Source organism: Scyliorhinus canicula, chromosome 11, assembly GCF_902713615.1.
Source record: "Scyliorhinus canicula chromosome 11, sScyCan1.1, whole genome shotgun sequence".
Classification (NCBI taxonomy): Eukaryota; Metazoa; Chordata; class Chondrichthyes; order Carcharhiniformes; family Scyliorhinidae; genus Scyliorhinus; species Scyliorhinus canicula.
This window is the reverse complement of record NC_052156.1, coordinates 4918651-4940385: the sequence shown is the minus strand read 5'-3', so window position 1 is coordinate 4940385 and position 21735 is coordinate 4918651. Positions and strand designations below refer to the sequence as shown.

Below are 21735 nucleotides of genomic sequence, written 5' to 3'. Positions count from 1 at the left end.
ATCCTCACTGTGTCTACACTGTATCCTCACTGTGTCTACACTGTATCTTCACTGTGTCTACACTGTATCTTCACTGTGTCTACACTGTATCTTCACTGTGTCTACACTGTATCCTCACTGTGTCTACACTGTATCCTCACTGTGTCTACACTGTATCCTCACTGTGTCTACACTGTATCTTCACTGTGTCTACACTGTATCCTCACTGTGTCTACACTGTATCTTCACTGTGTCTACACTGTATCTTCACTGTGTCTACACTGTATCCTCACTGTGTCTACACTGTATCTTCACTGTGTCTACACTGTATCTTCACTGTGTCTACACTGTATCCTCAGTGTCTACACTGTATCTTCACTGTGTCTACACTGTATCCTCACTGTGTCTACACTGTATCCTCACTGTGTCTACACTGTATCTTCACTGTGTCTACACTGTATCCTCACTGTGTCTACACTGTATCCTCACTGTGTCTACACTGTATCTTCACTGTGTCTACACTGTATCTTCACTGTGTCTACACTGTATCTTCACTGTGTCTACACTGTATCCTCACTGTGTCTACACTGTATCCTCACTGTGTCTACACTGTATCTTCACTGTGTCTACACTGTATCCTCACTGTGTCTACACTGTATCTTCACTGTGTCTACACTGTATCCTCACTGTGTCTACACTGTATCTTCACTGTGTCTACACTGTATCCTCACTGTGTCTACACTGTATCTTCACTGTGTCTACACTGTATCTTCACTGTGTCTACACTGTATCCTCACTGTGTCTACACTGTATCCTCACTGTGTCTACACTGTATCCTCACTGTGTCTACACTGTATCCTCACTGTGTCTACACTGTATCCTCACTGTGTCTACACTGTATCTTCACTGTGTCTACACTGTATCTTCACTGTGTCTACACTGTATCCTCACTGTGTCTACACTGTATCCTCACTGTCTACACTGTATCTTCAGTGTCTACACTGTATCCTCACTGTGTCTACACTGTATCCTCACTGTCTACACTGTATCCTCACTGTGTCTACACTGTATCCTCAGTGTCTACACTGTATCTTCACTGTGTCTACACTGTATCCTCACTGTGTCTACACTGTACCCTCACTGTGTCTACACTGTATCTTCACTGTGTCTACACTGTATCCTCACTGTGTCTACACTGTATCCTCACTGTGTCTACACTGTATCCCCACTGTGTCTACACTGTATCCTCACTGTGTCTACACTGTATCCTCACTGTGTCTACACTGTATCTTCACTGTGTCTACACTGTATCCTCAGTGTCTACACTGTATCTTCACTGTGTCTACACTGTATCCTCACTGTGTCTACACTGTATCCTCACTGTGTCTACACTGTATCCTCACTGTGTCTACACTGTATCCTCACTGTGTCTACACTGTATCTTCACTGTGTCTACACTGTATCCTCACTGTGTCTACACTGTATCCTCACTGTGTCTACACTGTATCCTCACTGTGTCTACACGGTATCCTCACTGTGTCTACACTGTATCCTCACTGTGACTACACTGTATCCTCACTGTGTCTACACTGTATCCCCACTGTGTCTACACTGTATCCTCACTGTGTCTACACTGTATCCTCACTGTGTCTACACTGTACCTCACTGTGTCTACACTGTACCTCACTGTGTCTACACTGTATCCTCACTGTGTCTACACTGTATCCTCACTGTGTCTACACTGTATCCTCACTGTGTCTACACTGTATCGTCACTGTGTCTACACTGTATCCTCACTGTGTCTACACTGTATCCTCACTGTGTCTACACTGATCCTCACTGTGTCTACACTGTATCCTCACTGTGTCTACACTGTATCCTCACTGTGTCTACACTGATCCTCACTGTGTCTACACTGTATCCTCACTGTGTCTACACTGATCCTCACTGTGTCTACACTGTATCCCCACTGTGTCTACACTGTATCCTCACTGTGTCTACACTGTATCCTCACTGTGTCTACACTGTATCCTCACTGTGTCCACACTGTATCCTCACTGTGTCCACACTGTATCTTCACTGTGTCTACACTGTATCCCCACTGTGTCTACACTGTATCCTCACTGTGTCTACACTGTATCCTCACTGTGTCTACACTGATCCTCACTGTGTCTACACTGTATCCTCACTGTGTCTACACTGATCCTCACTGTGTCTACACTGTATCCTCACTGTGTCTACACTGTATCTTCACTGTGTCTACACTGTATCCTCACTGTGTCTACACTGTATCCTCACTGTGTCTACACTGTATCTTCACTGTGTCTACACTGTATCCTCACTGCGTCTACACTGTATCCTCACTGTGTCTACACTGTATCCTCACTGTGTTTACACTGTATCCTCACTGTGTCTACACTGTATCTTCACTGTGTTTACACTGTATCCTCACTGTGTCTACACGGTACCTCACTGTGTCTACACTGTATCCTCACTGTGTCTACACTGTACCTCACTGTGTCTACACTGTATCCTCACTGTGTCTACACTGTATCTCACTGTGACTACACTGTACCTCAGTGTCTACACTGTACCTCACTGTGTCTACATTGTATCCCCACTGTATCCTCACTGTATCTACACTGTATCCCCACTGTGTCCCCACTGTGTCTACACTGTATCCTCACTGTGTCTACACTGTATCCTCACTGTGTCTACACTGTATCCTCACTGTGTCTACACTGTATCCTCACTGTGTCTACACTGTATCCTCACTGTGTCTACACTGTATCCTCACTGTGTCTACACTGTACCTCACTGTGTCTACACTGTATCCTCACTGTGTCTACACTGTACCTCACTGTGTCTACACTGTACCTCACTGTGTCTACACTGTATCCCCACTGTGTCTACACTGTATCCTCACTGTGTCTACCCTGTATCCTCACTGTGTCTACACGATATCCTCACTATGTCTACATTTTGTCTACAATGTATCCTCACTGCGTCTACACTGTATCCTCCACTGTATCCTATGTCTCCACTGTGTCTACACTGCTTTCACTGTGTCAACACGATGTTATCATTGTGTCTTTACCGTGTCTTCACGGTGTCAACACTCTGTCTTCACTGTGTCCTCACGGAATCTTCACTGTGTCTGCAGTGTCTTCACTGTGCTACAGTTTGGCATACACTGTGTCTTCACTGTCTACAGTGTCTTCATTCTGTCTAATCTGTGTCTGTCTTCACTGTGTCTACATTGTGTATCTCCACTGTGTCTTCAGTGTCTACACTGTCCTCACTGAATCTTGACTGTCTGCAGTGTATTCGCTGTGCTACAGTGTGTCAACACTGTGTCTTCACTGTGTCCCCACTGTGCCTGTCTACACTGTATCTATCTTCACTGTGTTTGCACTGTATTTGTCCTCACTGTGTTCTCACTGCGTCCACACTTGTGTCCACTTTGTCCTCAGTGCGTTCACACCATTTCCTCGCTGTCTTCACTGTGTCCTCACAGTGTCTGTAAGATAAAATGCTGCAGATTGAGGGCTTTTACAATTTGCATCACTGTCGACTCACTGGGAATTCACAGGGAACCCGATATTTAAAAAATTGGCGGGAATGAAGTTAATTTGAACATAGCTTAAAATAAAATATTTTAAAATGACCCAGAATCCTTTTTAGATCAGTTTGCCCGAGGCAGAGGGGGATTTATTTACAAGCTGATTCTCTCTGGTGGTGAGGGGCAGGAATGTTGCCAATGATATTGAGCAGTTTTGTCACTTTACTGGATGCAGATTTCAGAGAAATTGTAACTGGCCCCAAATCTCAGCCGCCTTTCTGAGCGCGGCCGCGCGGGGGCGCGCATTGTGTTAGTTGCAACAAATTAAAAGGCAATTTATTGCCGTGTTCGGCCCCCAAAGGGGGTAAATGTGAGCGGGCCGGGCGGCGCACTCTCCCCCCCGGGGTGGGGGGCTGCTTTAATCCGGGTGCAGCCCCCGGGCGGCCCCCAAATCCCCCCCTGAAGTCACCACCCCCATCTCTGGGTGCCTGATGTGGGTGGGGAGCCGGTGCGAGATGCGGGATATTCGGCCTTTGGGGGCGGCGGGGAACCCGCCCGCCGCGTGCACCGGGCGGGGAACAGCCCGGGCTGCAGCCCGGCGCCCCGCCCGGGATTTTCCGGCCCCCCGTCCGGCCGGGAAGCCGCCGGGAAGGTGGTGCAAGAAGCACAAGTTGGTGCGGATCCTGGCCCCGGCTGTTGATGTTTTCATTGACGTTCTCTCCCAGCGCTCAAATAAGCGGCTGCGCAGAGAAATTCCGCAGCTTCAGACGGAGAGACGGCGGGAGCGGAAAGCGCTGCGCCCGAACCAAACCCCCCCTCCCTCCCCTTCCTCCTCCCCCCCGTGCAACCGGAGCCGCCGCCGCCTAACCTGCCTTCTGCATTCCGCAGCCCTCTCTGCAAATTCACATCTGCATTCGGCTTCCGCCCTTTTTTCGGTCTCCGCCGCCATGTCCGCAGATGTGGAAACCCTGCCCGTGGCTCCCGCCGAGGACGAGGAGGAGAAGAGCCCGGCCCGGAAGGCGGGGTCCAAGAAGAAGAAGTCGGGTAAGGGCAAGAACCAGCAGGGCAAATACAGCGCTCTGCTGGTGGAGATAGTGGGCCGGCTGGGGGCCCGCAATGGCTCCTCTCTGGCCACCATCTACAAGGAGGCCAAGAACGTGTCCTGGTTCAACGAGCGGCAGGGCCGCACCTACCTGCGCTACGCGCTGCGGGCTCTGGTGCTGAACGGCACCCTGGACCAGGTGAGGGGTAAGGGGGCGAACGGCTCCTTCAAGATCACCAAGAAAGGGGAGGCGGGCCAGGCGGCCAAGAAGAAGAAAGAGAAAGCAGCGGCAGCAGCCAGCAGCTCCACCAAGAGGTCCCACAAGAAAGGCGCTTCCAGCAAAAACACAGAGAAGAGGAAGGAGAGCAAGAGCCGCTCGGGGACCCCCAGCAAGAGCAGGAGTAAGAGCAAAGGCAGCAAGAAGTCGAAGAAAGCTTAAACCCTGCGGGAGGGGGGGTTGTGATTTTCTTTTTTGTCTGTTGTTGTTGCAAAAATTAAAAGTGCAGCTGACTTTTGATAATCACCCTTTTTCCAGTCATTGTATCACTTTTTTTTTGGGGGGGGGGGGGGTTCTTTTTATTATTTTTTTTTGGGGGGGGGGTTGTTCGTGGTCCCATCATGTGCCGCCTGTTGGATTTGAGACCGCGGGAAGATTGTCTTGTTTGCAAATTTAACAAATTTGCTTGTAGCTTTTTGTAAAAAAAAAAGTTTGCATTTTATTTTAATCGCCTAAATTCATCTGAATCATGGTGGGAAATCGCGGGGTGATGGATTTCCTGGAAACCGCTGCAGATTTGTGTTTGTTACTTTTAAACAAAATAAAAATTGGCAACAGTCCGGGGGAATAAAATTAAACTCGTGTCTCGAATTTGGTGGCAACGGTTTGATTTCTCGATGCAGTTTGTTTTCTCGCAAAGATATCGTGTTGTGTCATTCCTACTTTTTTTTTTAAATAAAAGGGTATGATTAGAAATTAAAGCATTTTGTCCCCCAGATTTGCAATTTGGATGTTTTCAGTTTGGTTTTTGTTCCCGCCGCTGTTTCAAGTCGTTTAAATTTTAAAATCTTTTTTAAAAAGAGGAGGAGGAGACCGCTGATTGGCCGCTCCCTTGGCAACACGTTGCCACATTTGGAGTGTCGACCAATGGCTGCAGCCAAAATAATTAGTTACATTGGTGGCGGGAGCGTGATCTCCGCGCTGATTGGCGGTTGGAACCCCCCCCCCCTCTAACATACGGAAGTCCCAGTCTGCAACTTGCACCTCCCCCCCCCATTTTAATGGGTTTTTTTAACCCCCCCCCCCCCCCCCCCCCCCCCCCCCGGTTTTTCCCTTGAGAAGCTAATTTCAGCCGGGGGTGGGGAGACACCAGTTTGTACCTGAAATGCAAAAAACAAAAGGGACCAACGGTTGATGGGTTTGCTTCCCCCAACCCCTGACTGAAGTCGAAAAGACAATTGGCATTTCATCAGTATTTGTTTGCAGGTCGCTTTCTCATTCTTTACAGCAACGCAAGGATGTGCACTCTCTGCGTTCCACCCTCTCTCAGCTCTTTTAGATGCCTCTGTGGGGTGTGTGGAGCCCAGTGCGTTGCAAGAATATCGTCGTGTGCCTTTTTTTTTGGGGGGGTGGGGTTCATATCGATTTCAATCGGACTGTGCGGGGGGGGGTGACTTTCCGTTTTGTTTCCAGGTTTTGATGTTTCCCAATGAATTTCTTTATTGAGCAGTTTGTATAACGTGTCAGAACTGTGGAGATGTTCAATGCTGCAACTGTAAACCTACAACAGTGGAGTCTACGTGCAAACTTAATAAATGTTTTAAAAATACTACATCACTGGTTTGCTTCTTGCCCCTCTGCCATTTGGGCAGCTCTATGGTTAGGAAGCACTGTTCCACACAAATAGGCAACTGGAGTTCCCTGAGAGAACAGAGGGTCAATTTAAAACAAAAATTCAAACACATTTTGTAGTTTTTATATTGGTGATGGACAGTTTAAAAAAATATATATTTTATTACAAACATGCATCACATAGGTTATAGTGAATAAACACCTCGGGAAACATACTTCCCAACAATCAAGTATACAGTCTGGACAGATATTTCACCTCTTTTCTTCCCCCCCCCCCCCACATGACGAACACCTCAAACATCCCCCACCTTTTCTCAAGAGCCCCATAACTCTTACTTTATCTTCTTTAATCGCAGGAAGTCGTAAAGGTCACCCAACCGTGCCACTACCCCCGGTGGCGATGCTGACCTCCACTCCAGTAAAATTCGCCGCTGTGCAATCGAGGCGAAGGCCACGATATCGACCTTCCTCCTCTCCATGAGCTCCGGCTTCTCTGAAACCCCAAATATCGCCACCAAAGGATCCACCTCCTCCTCCACTGTCCTGGCTAAAATCGTGAACCGTCCCAATTTTTCGCAACCCCAAAACATGTGCGCATGATTCGCTGGCCCCCGCCCACATCTCTCACACTCACCTGCTACCCCCTGAAAGAACCCACTCATTCTCGCCCGAGTCATATGCACCCTGTGCACCACCTTAAACTGTATCAGACTCATCCTTGCACAGGAGGAGGTCCCGTTTATCCTTTGCAGTGCCTCACTCCATGCTCTCCAATTGATCTACATTCCCAACTCCGCTTCCCATTTCTCCTTGATCTTCACCACCCGCTCCCCTCCCTGCTCCCCCAGCCACTTCTATATATCCTCAATTCTTCCCTCCCCTTCCACATCCGGAAGCAGCAGTCGCTCCAGCAGGGTGTATCCCGGCAACCATGGGAACCTCCTCCAGACCTTTAGATACCTGAACTCCCTACCCCTCGGCAGCTCTACCCTCTCCCTTAGCTCCTCCAGACTGGCGAACCCTTCCTCCAAATACAGATCCCTCACCTTGACCAGTCCCACTTCCCTCCACCTCCTGTATACACTATCCATCCCCCCCCGGCTCAAACCCACGATTCTCGCACAGCGGCATTTGCACCGACATCCCTTCCACCCTAAAATGCTTCAACTGATTCCATATCTTCACTGAACTGTATCACCATGCAGATAGGCACAAAGTTAATGCAGTTTGACATAATAGCAGAAGTAGACCACACTGGAGTCTGGATGACTTCTACAAAACAGAAATAATAGAAATGTGATTATATACTCACTATGGCTATAGATTAAGAGGGGAATGTGCAACGAGACCTGGGTGTCGTACACCAGTCGCCTGAAGGTAAACATGCAGGTGCAGCAGGGGTAAAGAAGGCAAATGGTATGTTGGCCTTCATAGCACAGGGTCCCATGTTCGATTCCCGGCTTGGGTCACTGTCTGTGCGGAGTCTGCACATCCTCCCTGTGTGTGCGTCGGTTTCCTCCCACAGTCCAAAGATGTGCAGGTTAGGTGGATTGGCCATGATAAATTGCCCTTAGTGTCCAAAATTGCCCTTAGTGTCCAAAATTGCCCTTGGTGTTGGGTGGGGTTACTGGGTTATGGGGATAGGGTGGAGTTGTTGACCTTGGGTAGGGTACTCTTTCCAAGAGTCGGTGCAGACTCGATGGGCCGAATGGCCTCCTGAACTGTAAATTCTATGAAATCTATGAAAAGTACAGGAGCAGGGATGTGTTGCTGCAGTTATACAGGGCCTTGGTGAGGCCACACCTGGATGTTGTGCAGTTGTTGTCTCCTTATCTTGAGGAAGGATGTTCTTGCTCTAGAGGGAGCCCAATGAAGGTTTACCAGACTGATTCCAGGGATGGTGGGACTGACATTTGAGGAGAAACTGAGTCGGTTGGGATTATATTTGCTGGAGCTCCGAAGAATGAGGGGTAGGGATAATATAGAAACCTATAAAATTATAACCGGACTAGATAGGGTCCAGGCAGGAACGGTGTTCCCGATGGTGGGGTGTCCAAAACCAGGGGACACAGGAGACTGACAGGGTAGAGCACTTAGAACTGAAATGAGAAATTTCTTCACCCAGAGAGTGATGAGATTAGAATTTGCCAGTATTCACCGTTTGGGAGACTACGTTCCCCCGCTGGAGCTGAATTAATTGCACTAGTTCTACGATCCCCTTGTGGTCGTAAAGCGGGATGCAATCCCGTATTCCGTGCCATACAAAATTATGCATGGTGTGGAATGCGAGGGAATTCTCGGGGAATCCTGATATCGGGCCGCCATCTTGAGAAGGACCCCCCCCCCCCCCCAAAATTGCACGGGCAGCCCCCAAGACCCGGATTGCCTGGGTGCACCCACCCCCAGGTATGGGGTAGGTGACCCACCCCACACCCCCTACAGACTCCTGCGGTAGGGAGACCCACACGCAGACCCCCCCCCCACAGAAAATGGCCCGTTATCTGGAAGCTAGAGAGCAGTTCAGACAGGAGCATTATAGCTGTAATACTTGCCGTGCCCATTCCTCGAAGGATCAGTTGTGCCTGTGTGTCTGATTCCCACAGATTCACTATCTGCAGACCATTCATAGCTTTCGAGTAGTGGTCTGTGATTGACAGATTGTAAAAACCATCTGAAGCTTTGATCCACTTTTGTGGGGCAGCACGGTGGCACAGTGGTTAGCACTGCAGCCTCGGCTCCAGGGATCCGGGTTCAATTACGGCCTCGGGTGACTGCTTGTACGTTCTCCCCGTGTCTGCGTGGGTTCCTCCAGGTGCTCCCGTTTACTCCCACAGTCCAACGGTGTGCAGGTTAGGTGGATTGGCCGTGATAAATTGCCCCTTAGTGTCCACAGGTTAGGTAGGGTTACAGGGATCGGGTGGAGTGTGGGCTTAAGTCGGGTGCTCTTTTCAAGGGCCGGTGCAGACTCCATGGGCTGAATGGCCTCCTGCATTGTAAATTCTATGATATCCCTTCAGTTTCAGTGGCCTATGTGGTGAAATCCCGATGTTTGTAAACATTGGCTACGTCAAAGAGGTGTGAGTTCAGTGAAATCACACGCTTGAGTGATTGGAATGCACTTAATGAAACTGACATCTCTTTGATGTGGTCAATGTTTACAAACAGATCCCGATATTGTCCCGACCCCTGATTCTCCGTCCCACCTGGGAATGCATTCGGGGCATCCCGGGGAAGGAGAATTCCACCCTGTATGTTTTCAAGAAGGAGTTGGATAGACCTCTTGGGAATAATGGGATCAAAGGATATGGGAGGAAGGCAGGAATCGGTTACTGAGTTGGATGATCAGCCTTGATCATGTTGAATGGCGGAGTAGGCTCGCAGGGCCGAAAGGCCTCCTCCAGCTCCTATTTTCTACGTTTCTCGAACAAAACCACCTCTCCCATACTTCCAGCAACATCACAAAAACATTGGCCACTTATCACTTTTTTAAATAAATTTAGATTACCCAATTATTTTTTCCAATTAAGGGGCAATTTAGCGTGGCCGATACACCTACTCTGCACATTTTTGGGTTGTGGGGGCGAAACCCACGCAGACACGGGGAGAATGTGCAAACTCCACACGGACAGTGACCCAGATCAAACCTGGGACCTCAGCGCCGTGAGGCGGTTGTGCTAACCACTAGGCCACCGTGCTGCCCTCACTTATCACCTCATTGCTGCTTTTGGGATTGTGCTCTGCATTTACTACAAACACTACCCCTGGCTGAGAGAGTAAATAGTGTAGTGGGGGTAGATTGACTAATGGACCTAGTTATAGAAGTGCCAGTGAGGGCAAAAGAGAGAAGATGGGGAACAGGGAAAATAAATAGTCACCTCCCAAAGTTCATGACAGAGCTAAGGGCAGGGTTGAATTGTACGTATGTAAATACACGGAGTATAGTGACCAGAATTCGGGAACTGGAAACAAAAATTGCTCTCGGGCATATGACATAGTCACATTGACAGAAATATGGCTCACGGCAGAACAAGACTGGATACTTAACATCCCGAGTTAGAAGGTTTTTTACTAGAAACAGGGTGGGTAAAAAGGGAGAAGGTGGAGCAGTCTTGGTCAAAGATAGTGTCAGAGCTCTTGAACGAGATGCAGCTCCTGAATTAGAATCTATATGGTTGGAGTGAGAAACAGGAAGGGAGGGGAGACCTTGTTTTTTAAATTATTATAGACATCCAAATAGTGGGGAGGAAGTGGAAAAGAGCATTTGTCGGCAGATTATGGAAATCTGCAGGGCAAGTAGGGTTGTGATAGTTGGGGATTTCATTACCCTAAGGTAGACTGGGAAAAGAGTACAGTGTGGGGCACTGAAGGGGAGAGATTCCTGCAGTGTGAGCAGGAGTATTTTCCAGTCCTACCAGAGAGTAAGCAGTGCTGGATCTGGTCCCAGGAAATGAGGCAGGTCCGGTGGAGAAGAACAGAGTGGGAGCAGTTGGGAAGTAGCGATCACAATATAATACACTTTGAGGTTAAGTTGGAAAAGGATAAAAATCAGTCATGGATTAAGATCCCAGACTGGAAAAGGGCAAACTTTAGGGCCTAAAAGTTGGAGCAGGTGGACTGGAAACACGTTTTGGTGGATAAAACAGTGGATGAAAAATGAGAGCCTTTCAAAGGAGAGATGAACAGAGTGCAAGCTAGGTACGTACCCATGAGAAATACAGGTTATCCTAAACTAAAGTATCCTGGATAACTAAGGTTATTGAGGAGAAAATAGGGAAGAAAAATGAGGGCATATGCCGGAATACAAATAGCACTAGAAATCAGGAAGAGTGGCCGGGATTCTCCCCTACCCAGCGAGGCAGGGGGTCCCGGCAGGATGGAGTGGCGTGAACCACTCCGGCGTCGGGCCGCCCCAAAGGTGCAGATTTCTCCGCACCTTTAGGGGCCAACCCCTAACCTTGAGGGGCTAGGCCCGCACCGGAGTGCTTGGTGCCCCGCCGGCCGGCGTGAAAGGCCTTTGGCGCCACGTCAGCCGAGGCCGAAGGGACTTCGCCGGCTGGCAGAAGTCCGCGCATGCGCCGGAGCGTCAGTGACTGCTGACATCATCCCCACGCAGGGGTGGCGGTCACTTCCGCGTCTGCCATCGTGAAGGCTATGGCGAACGCGGAAGGAAAAGAACGCGGTGGGCCCCGATCGTGGGCCATGCCACCGTGGGGGCACCCCCCTGGGTCAGATCGCCTCGCGCCCCCCCCAGGACCCCGGAGCCCGCTCGCGCCGCCTTGTCCCACCGGTAAAGGAGGTGGTTTGATTCCCGCCGGCGGGATCGGCATGACAGCGCCGGGACTTCGACCCATCGCGGGCCGGAGAATCGCCGGGGGTGGCCCACCGACAGGCGCGGCGCGATTCCCGCCCCCGCCGAATCTCTGCTGCCGGAGACTTCGGGAGACGGCGGGGGCGGGATTCACATATGGCAACGCAACGGAATGTGAGGTAATGCACTTTGGTAGAAGAAACATGGGGAGATAATATTGGCTCAACGGTACAGCTTTGAGGGGAATCCAGGAGCGGAGGGACCTCAGGGTTCAAGTGCATCATTCTCTGAAGGTTGCCAGGCAAGTTGAACCAGTTGTTAAGAAGGCTGATAGCATCTTGGGGTTTATAAACAGAGGCATAGAGTATAAAAGCAAGGAAGCGATTCTGCACCTCTACAAATCATTGGTCAGACCACATTTGGAGTATTGTGTTCCGTTCTGGGCACCTTATTTAAGGAAGGATGTTAAAGCCCTGGAGAGAGTGCAGAGGAGATTTACTGGAATGATACCAGCAATGAGGAATTTTAGATACAAGGAAAGATTGGAGAAATTGGGCTTGTTCTCCTTGGAGCAGAGAAGGTTAAGCGGCAACCTTATTGAGGTGTTAACAATTCTGAACAATTTTGACAGGGTAAAGAAGGATATTCTGTTTCCACTGGCTAGTAAGTCAGTGACTAGGAGGGGTCACAATTTCCAGATGGTCAGCAAGAGAGCTCGGAGTGAGATGAGGAGAAACTTCTTCATTCAGAGAGTTGTTGGGGATGGAATGCGCTGCCTGGGAGAGTTGTTGGGGTTTGGAATGTGCTGTCCGGGAGAGTTGTTGGGGTTTGGAATGCGCTGCCTGGGGGAGTTGTTGGGGTTTGGAATGTGCTGCCTGGGAGAGTTGTTGGGGTTTGGAATGCGCTGCCTGGGAGTTGTTGGGGTTTGGAATGCGCTGTCTGGGAGAGTTGTTGGGGTTTGGAATGTGCTGCCTGGGAGAGTTGTTGGGGATGGAATGCGCTGCCTGGGAGAGTTGTTGGGGTTTGGAATGTGCTGCCTGGGAGAGTTGTTGGGGATGGAATGTGCTGCCTGGGAGAGTTGTTGGGGATGGAATGTGCTGCCTGGGAGAGTTGTTAGGGATAGAATGTGCTGCCTGGGAGAGTTGTTGGGGTTTGGAATGTGCTGCCTGGGAGAGTTGTTGGGGTTTGGAATGTGCTGCCTAGGAGAGTTGTTGGGGTTTGGAATGTGCTGTCTGGGAGAGTTGTTGGGGTTTGGAATGCGCTGTCTGGGAGAGTTGTTGGGGTTTGGAATGTGCTGCCTGGGAGAGTTGTTGGGGATGGAATGCGCTGCCTGGGAGAGTTGTTGGGGTTTGGAATGTGCTGCCTGGGGGAGTTGTTGGGGTTTGGAATGCGCTGCCTGGGAGAGTTGTTGGGGTTTGGAATGTGCTGCCTGGGAGAGTTGTTAGGGTTTGGAATGCGCTGCTTGGGAGAGTTGTTAGAGATGGAATGCGCTGCTTGGGAGAGTTGTTGGGGTTTGGAATGTGCTGCCTGGGGGAGTTGTTGGGGTTTGGAATGTGCTGCCTGGGGGAGTTGTTGGGGTTTGGAATGCGCTGCCTGGGGGAGTTGTTGGGGTTTGGAATGCGCTGCCTGGGGGAGTGGTGGAGGTGGATTCCAATAGGAGGTTTCAAAAGGGAGCTGGGTATATATTTGAAAGTGATTAATTTAGAGGGCTACGGAGATCGGGCTGGAGAATGGGACTAGCTGGGTTGCTCCTTTGGGAGCCAGTGCAGACACGATGAGCCGAATGGCCTCCTTCTGTGCTGTAAATAACAAACCATGAAAAGTATGTCATTGTCTGCAAAGAGTGAGTGTCCCGAGGAAATGAAGGTGCTATCTAAATGCATTTATGATGCTTTTTGGTAATTTGGCCTATTATAACCGTATGTGGCTTGGTGTCAAATTTTACTTTCTAGCGCTCCTTGGTATGTTTTATTGGTGTAAAGGTGTTAATTAAATACAAGTTGTTTTAACGTTTGCACGTAAGCTGTTGGTTCCCTTCACTGTTGACACTGGCAGGGGGGGTATTCCACAATCTGAGAATCCTCATTGGGCCTGAGTGCTGCTCAGCTCTGCCATCTGCTGCAGGTCCGCAGGTAGTGCAGCATTACCAAATGGATCCTGGGTTTATGTTCCCTCAATCAGCAGCAGTTAAAATGGGCTCAGCCCCAGCATTGTCCAGGAGTCGCTCTTTTAAAATAAAACTGCAATTATAAACACAGCAAATGTGAGAACCAGCAGCAACTGACATGTGCCTTTAATAGAATGAAAGATCCCAAAGTATTTCACAAGAACATTATAAACAACACTGAGCCATAGAAGAAATTGGAGGAGGTCACCATTCACTTGATCAAGGTGACGCCGAGGTCCCAGGTTCGATCCCGGCTCTGGGTCACTGTCCGTGTGGAGTTTGCACGTTCTCCCCGTGTCTGCGTGGGTTTCACCCCCACAACCCAAAGATGTGCAGGGTAGGTGGATTGGTCACGCTAAATTGCCCCTTAATTGGAAAAAATGAATTGAGTACTCTAAATTTATTTTTTTTTAAATCGGAGGATACGGAATAAATCAGAATTTGAGGAGTGCAGAGATTTTTAATCAGTAAAGGAGTCGAGGATAATGAGGATAAGGTGGGAAAGTGGAGTTGAGGATTATCATTTCAGATTGCCGGGATTTCATTGAATGGCGGAGCAGACCCGACGGGCTGAATGGCCTACTTCTGCCTTACGGTCTTATCTCAGGGGTCGTGGGGTCAGAGAATATTACAGAGATAGGGAGAAGTGAGGTCACGGAAGGGTTTTAAAATAACACTGAGAATATAAAATCGAAACATTACCTGAGATTTGGTCAGTGAACAGGAATGACACTTGTTGCGAGTTTGGACACAGGCAATAGAATTTTGAATGACGTCAAGTTTACAGAATACAATGCAGGAGGTGACAAACACATTGAGTTTTTAAAAAATTAATTCATGGGTTGTGTGCGTCGTTGGCTGGGCCAGCATTTATTATCCACCTCTAGTTGCCTTTGCGAAGGTGGTGGTGAGCTGCCTTCTTGAACCGCTGCAGTCCATGTGGTGTAAGTACACCCACTGTGCTGTTAGGGAGGGAGTTCCAGGCTGTTGCCCCAGCGACAGTGAAGGAACGGCCGATATATTTCCCAGTCGGGGTGGTGAGTGACTGGGAGGGGAACTTCCAGGTGGTGGGGTTCCCAGGTATCTGCTGCCCTTATCCTTCAAGGTGGTAGTGGTCGTGGGTTTGGAAGGTGCTGTCGAAGGAACCTTGGTGAGTTCCTGCAGTGCATCTTGTAGATGGTACACACGGCTGTCACTGTGCGTCAGTGATGGAGGGAGTGAATATTTGTGGTTGGGGTGCGGATCAGACAGGCTGCTTGCCTGTCTTTAAAAAATGTATGGGCAGCATTTGTTATCCATCCCTAATTGCCCTTGAACTGAGTGGCTTGCTTGGCAATTTCAGAGGGGGGCAATTAAGAGTCAACCATTACGCTCTGTGGGTCTGGAGTCACATGTAGGCCAGACTGGGTAAGGACAGCAGATTTCCTTCCCTGAAAGACATTAGTGAACCTGATGAATTTTTATGACAATTGGCCAATCCACCGACCCTGCACATCTTTGGGTTGTGGGGGTGAGACCCACGCAGACACGGGGAGAATGTGCAAACTCCACACAGACAGTGACCCAGAGCCAGGATCAAACCTGGGACCTCAGCATTGTGAGGCAGCAGTGCTAACCACTGTGTCATTGTGATGCTGGAAGGCGTTTGACAAGATGCCACATAGAAGGTTAATACACAAAGTTAGGTCACATGGAATTAGGGGTCATTTACTAATTTGGATAGAAGACTGGCTGACGGACATAAGATAGAGAGTCATTGATAAATGGGTCTTTCTCCGGGTGGCGCGATGAACGAGTGGGGTGCACAGGGTTTGGTCCTTGGACCCCAACTATCTACAATTTATATTAACAACTTGGACACAGGGATAGAAGGTTCTATAGCCAAATTCACAGATAACACAAAAATAGGTGGAACAGTAAGTTACAATGAGGAAATAAGAATCTTACAAATGGATATAAGTAGGTTAGGAGAGTGGGCCAAAATGCGGCAGATGGCGTTTAACGTGGATAAGTACGAAGTGGGAAAAATGGAAAGGCAACTTATTATCTAAATGGGGAGAGGCTTTGGGGAGCTCCGAATGCAGAGGGAAATGGGTGTCCTCGTGCATGAGTCACAGAAAACGAGCAGGTACAGCAGGTAATAAAGAAAGCAAATGGAATGTTGGCATTTACAGCGAAAAGAAGAATATAAAGTAGACGTGGAGCTTCCTCTTGTGGGACATTCTCGAATGAGAGGTCATGGTCTCGGGATAAGGGGTAGCCAATTTAAAACAGAAATGAGGAAAATCTTCTCCCAAAGGGCCGTGAATCAGTGGAATTCGCTACCCCAGAGTGCGGTGGATGCTGGGACAGTCAGTAAATTTAAGGAGGAGTTAGACAGATTTTAATTAGCAATGGGTTGAAGGGTTATGGAGAATGGGCAGGACGGTGGGGTTAAGGCCAGGATGAGATCCGCCATAATCATATTGAATGGTGGAGCAGGTTTGAGAGGCTGAATTGCCGACTCCTCCTCCTAGTTCTGACGTTCTAAGAAAGAACTATTCTGTCTAATTCCTCCTTCCAGCTCTTGCTCTGTAGCCCTGTAGGTAACAGCACCTCAAACACAAATCTGGTGTTCTTGATTATTCAGCGGACATCTTGATTAATAAGGGACTCAGTTGTGCTGACTGGTATATATGTAACTCCCCTTTAGAACTGGGATTTTTGTGTATTTTCTTTGTTTCCGTTTTTTAAGGGCGGTATTATAACCCCAGGAGGATCATGAGACACTAATTACTGATCTCCCAATGGGGATTATGGAATACCAGCTCCCCAGCTCGGGGACAGGGATCCAGCACCTAGGGCTCGTCAGGCTGGAAGACCAAAGCAGGCCCGAGTCAGGCCTGGTCAGGTCCATCCTCCCAGTCGGGTCTACACTGGGAGTCAGGAACAGGAATAACTTGTATAAATGTCAATAAATCCAGTTACGTTGATGACAGTTTCCTTTGGAGGTATGACATGTGGGAATAAAGAATCTGTGATTGGTTCCTGCATGGGTTCAGAAGGGTTTAGTCTCCGAGGAGAGGAGGCTGTGGCTGCTGTAGAGTTGGGGGGGGGGGGGGGGGGAGGTGTTTATGGGTGCCCCCCGAACATGGCACGGAAATGTTATCCTGAACTCTCGTGGTAATTGTGAGCAGACGCGATGTGGCGGAACGGTGTGCACCATGTGACCATGTCACATTTGTCGGTGCAGTGTCGATGGGCCGAATGGCCTCCTTCTGCACTGTATGTTCTATGTTTCCTGGTTTCCCTCTGTTTCTCTCTTGTTTCTGGTGGGGCTGATAGAGGCAGCGAATTCTGTGTGACTTGATGCATGGTTGGATCGCGGCTGGGAATGGTGGACGGGCAGTGTGGAGGTGGTGGGATGCTGGAGGGTTGAGGGTGCTGGGGAGGTGTGTAGGTGCTGGGGTGGGGGTGGTGGAGGGGCGATGGGGAGTTGATGGGGTGCTGGGGGGGGGGTGTGTAGGTGCTGGGTTGGGGGTGGTGGAGGGGCGATGGGGAGTTGATGGGGTGCTGGGGGGGGTGTAGGTTCTGGGGTGGGGGTGGTGGAGGGGCGATGGGGAGTTGATGGGGTGCTGGGGGGGTGTGTAGGTGCTGGGGATGGGGTGGTTGAGGGGCAATGGGGAGTTGATGGGGTGCTGGGGGGGTGTGTAGGTGCTGGGGTGGGGTTGGTGGAGGGGCGATGGGGAGGTGATGGGGTGCTGGGGGGGGGTATGTAGGTTCTGGGGTGGGGGTGGTGGAGGGGCGACGGGGAGTTGATGGGGTGCTCGGGGGTGTGTGTAGGTGCTGGGGTGGGGGGTGGTAGAGGGGGTGCTCGGGGGTGTGTAGGTTCTGGGGTGGGGTGGTGGAGGGGCGATGGGGAGTTGATGGGGTTCTGGGGGGGTGTGTAGGTGCTGGGGTGGGGGTGGTGGAGGGGCGATGGGGAGTTGCTGGGGGGGGGGTGTGCAGGTGCTGGGGTGGGGGTAGTGGAGGGGCGATGAGGAGTTGCTGGGGTGCTCGGGGGTGTGTGTAGGTGCTGGGGTGGGGGTGGTGGAGAGGCGATGGGGAGTTGATGAGGTGCTCGGGGGTGTGTGTAGGTGCTGGAGTGGGGGAGGGGTGGTGTGAAGGTGGTGGGTGCCGAGGAGGGGGGGTGATGGGTGGTGCAATGGTGCCACGCATGCCGTAGGGGCACTGGAACTCAGCAACAGATCACTTGGTTCTCCGATGCCAATCCCCGCCTTGGCGACTGCCCACCGACAAGGTCCAATGCCCGTCGCTCCGTGGGGTGAGGAGCCGCAGGTCCAGCGGGCCCCCTCCAGTCTGCTCTCTCTCCCGGCGATTATCCGCCGCCTCCTCCTGGGGGGAACAGAAACTGCAGTGTGAGGCAGTCGGACGCGGGCAGCACAGGGGGTGGGCAGCTAGTGGCCTGAGTGTGCCAGGGGCACCGTGCTGATTACTCACCCTGAATGTCGTGAGGAGGTTGTGCAGCTTTTTACGGCACTGCTGGTTGGTCCTGGCGGTGGGGCCCATGGCGCTCACGGCTCTGACACCAGTGCCCAGGCCTGGAGTACGATGGTGGGTGGCAACCTCCCTCCCACCCCGGGGAACTGGTTACCCTGCCTCTCCTCCACTGCATCCAACAGGGTCTCGAGCTCCACATCTACTCTCCCCACCAGATCTGGCCAAGGGTAAAATCCTCTTCAGCAGGGAGGACGGTAATGCTGGAGGGAAATGAGGGTGGAATAGCCTCCCGTAAAAATTCACGGATCTCAAACAATCGGAACAAACTGGTCGCAGGGAGTTGGAATATTTCCTCAAAACTGGAAAATCTTCCCTCCACAAAGTCGGCCCAAACCTTTCCAGATCCTTCCCCTCCCAGGTCTGAAATGTCGGGTCCACGCTCGCCGGCACAATAAGATGATTGCTACAGACCGAGGTCGACAACGACCTGGAGCTAAATTAAAAATGCTGCCTGAACTGCTTCCAGATTCTCAGGGTGGATGGCGGAGTCAGAGAAAATCTCGCAGGTGAGAAAGGAAGTGAGGCAGTCACCAAGCACCCAAACTAGAGACCCGACAAGAACTCACCTCCATTTCCCCCCAAATGGAGCTCGAATCACTGAGCCACTCCAGCACCCTCTCAATATTGGCAGCCCAGTCATTAAATAACACATTGGGTAAAGCTAAAGCACCTGTCTATCCCTCTGGAGAAACACCCCACCGATTCTTGGGTTCTTGACGACCCAAATAAAGGAAGACACTAACTTATTCCGAAAGTTCGTGTTTGAAACAAACCTGTTGGACTTTAACCTGGTGTTGTAAGACCTCTTACTGTGCTCACCCCTGTCCAACGCCGGCATCTCCACATCATTTTATTTTTCATTTCATTTCATGACTAACTTCGTTAACCAGCAAAAAAGGATCTAGGGAGAAAAGTGGAGGAGACTGAAAAAGAAATAAAACCTCGGGAGGACCTTCATTTGAATAGTCGGGACCGTGTCCGCCAAGGGCAGAGGGAGATTATCCCACCTCTGCAAGTCTGACTTGACCCCATTCACCAGACAGCAGAATTTAAATTCTGAAGCAAGGCCCAATCGTGGGCCACTCGGATTCTCAGATAACGAAAGCTTGATCCGGCAGGGAAAAAAGGCGACATTCCCAGATAGGCTGCCCTGCCCGGGGGTTAAGCAGTAAATTTATTCTTTAAAATATGCTCCGCGTGTTAAGGCACAAAGCCTTATTAACATTCCTTGTCCCGTTCCCATTATTTTTCAATGTGGCGTAACCATCTATAATTCTATTCTCCAACATCCTTTTCACAGTAACTTCACTGAAGCCTACTCGTGACAATAAGCGATTTTCATTTCATTTCATTTTCACCATCCTGTTACAGTGGGGTGGGAAGCTCCCAATTTGGTTGATCACCTGGAACATAAGGGGGTTGATTGGCCCAGTGAAAAACTCGAGTGTATCTGCGCACCTGAAAAGTGTGAGTGTTGCTGCAGAGACCCATTTGCAGTGAGGGACCAGACAAGGTGCGTAAGGGTGGGTGGAAAGTATTTCACTCGGGTTTCGATAGTTGGGCTGTGGGGTGGAAGGTTTGATCAATAAAAGGGTCCCATTTTCGGCTGTGTCAGATCCGAATGGTGGATGTGTGATTGTTAGTGGGTCCTAGACAGGTACCCTGTGGTCCTGGTTAACTTTTATTATATATTTTTTTAAAATTCCGATTAAGGGGCAATTTAGCGTGGCCAATCCACCTCCGCTGCACATCTTTGAGTTGTGTGCGCCAAATTGGGATGCTACGGATTATGTCAATACATTGTGGGCTCCATTCCTGAATTGAACTCTCATCAACTAATCTGGGGGTTGGGCAGCACGGTGGAGCAATGGTTAGCACTGCTGCCTCACGGCGCCGAGGTCCCAGGTTCAATCCCGACTCTGAATAAAGAACAAAGAAAATTACAGCACAGGAACAGGCCCTTCGGCCCTCCCAGCCTGCGCCGATCCAGATCCTTTATCTAAACCTGTCGCCTATTTTCCAAGGATCTACTTCTCTCTGTTCCCCACCCGTTCACACATCTGTCCAGATGCATCTTAAATGATGCTATCGTACCCGCCTCTACCACCTCCACTGGCAAAGCATTCCAGGCACCCATCACCCTCTGCGTAAAAAACTTTCCACGCACATCTCCCTTAAACTTTCCCCCTCTCACCTTGAAATCGTGACCCCTTGTAATTGACACCCCCACTCTTGGAAAAAGCTTGTTGCTATCCACCCTGTCCATACCTCTCATAATTTTGTGGACCTCAATCAGGTCTCCCCTCAACCTCCGTCTTTCCAATGAAAACAATCCTAATCTACTCAACCTTTCTTCATAGCGAGCACCCTCCATACCAGGCAACATCCTGGTATCACTAGGTCCTGGGTCACTATCCGTGTGGAGTTTGCACATTCCCCCCGTGTTTGCGTGGGTTTCACCCCACAATGCAAAGATGTGCAGGCTAGGTGGATTGGCCACGCTAAATTGCTCCTTAATTGGAAAAAAAATGAATTGGGCACTCTACATTTTTTTGTAAAAACTAATCCGGGGGGGGGGGGGGGGGGGGGGACATAAACTGTGTTCTTGCACCGAGAATGGATGGATCCAGGCCCAGATTGCTGGCTCCTTCTGGGATGGCAGAGACATTGTTGGCTTTTATGGAACAGATGATGGGGGCGAATCTTTTATATATTCGGCGATAAAGATTTTAATTTTTTCCTATGTCCACCAGGTTTATTCACGGATTGACCGTTTTTGATGGTGAGGTCTCTCCTTTCCTGGGGGAAAGGAGGTGGGATATTTGGTGATTTTTAATTTCAGACCATGCTACACATTTTGTGGATTTGACCCTTGGGTCAGGTCCCTCCCTACACCCGCCCTGGAGGTTGGTTCTGGCACTGCTGGCAGACAAAGGTTTGTGCAATGGTCTGATCTCCGCTATTGGGGAGTATATCAAATTCAATAAAAGTGAGTCTTTTCTCACTTTCTACACTGTGGGAAGTCCTTAATGTGGTCATTAGGGAGAACAATTTTGTACGAGGCACATGTGGAAAGGACAGGCAGGCTGGAGTGGCAGAGAGAGGTGGACTCGATCCTGGAACTGGACCAACAGTCCTCGCTTGCCCCTACCCCGGAGTTACTCGCAAGCAGGAAAAAACTACAGATGCAATTTGATTATTAAGGGGGAGGCAGTGGTGTAGTGATATTGTCACTGGACTAGTAATCCAGAGACCCAGAGTACTGCTCTGGGGACCCAGGTTCAAATCC

The 21735-nt window shown here is 50.0% G+C and overlaps 1 protein-coding gene across 1 annotated transcript; it reads left to right on the top strand.

The window, feature by feature from the left end:
• Positions 1-4311: 4311 nt before the first annotated feature.
• On the top strand, positions 4312-5111 carry LOC119973728 (histone H1.10). The gene has a single exon (XM_038812135.1). The coding sequence runs from the start codon at positions 4489-4491 to the stop codon at positions 5020-5022; it is 534 nt and encodes a 177-aa protein (XP_038668063.1). The 5' UTR covers positions 4312-4488; the 3' UTR covers positions 5023-5111.
• Positions 5112-21735: the final 16624 nt, after the last annotated feature.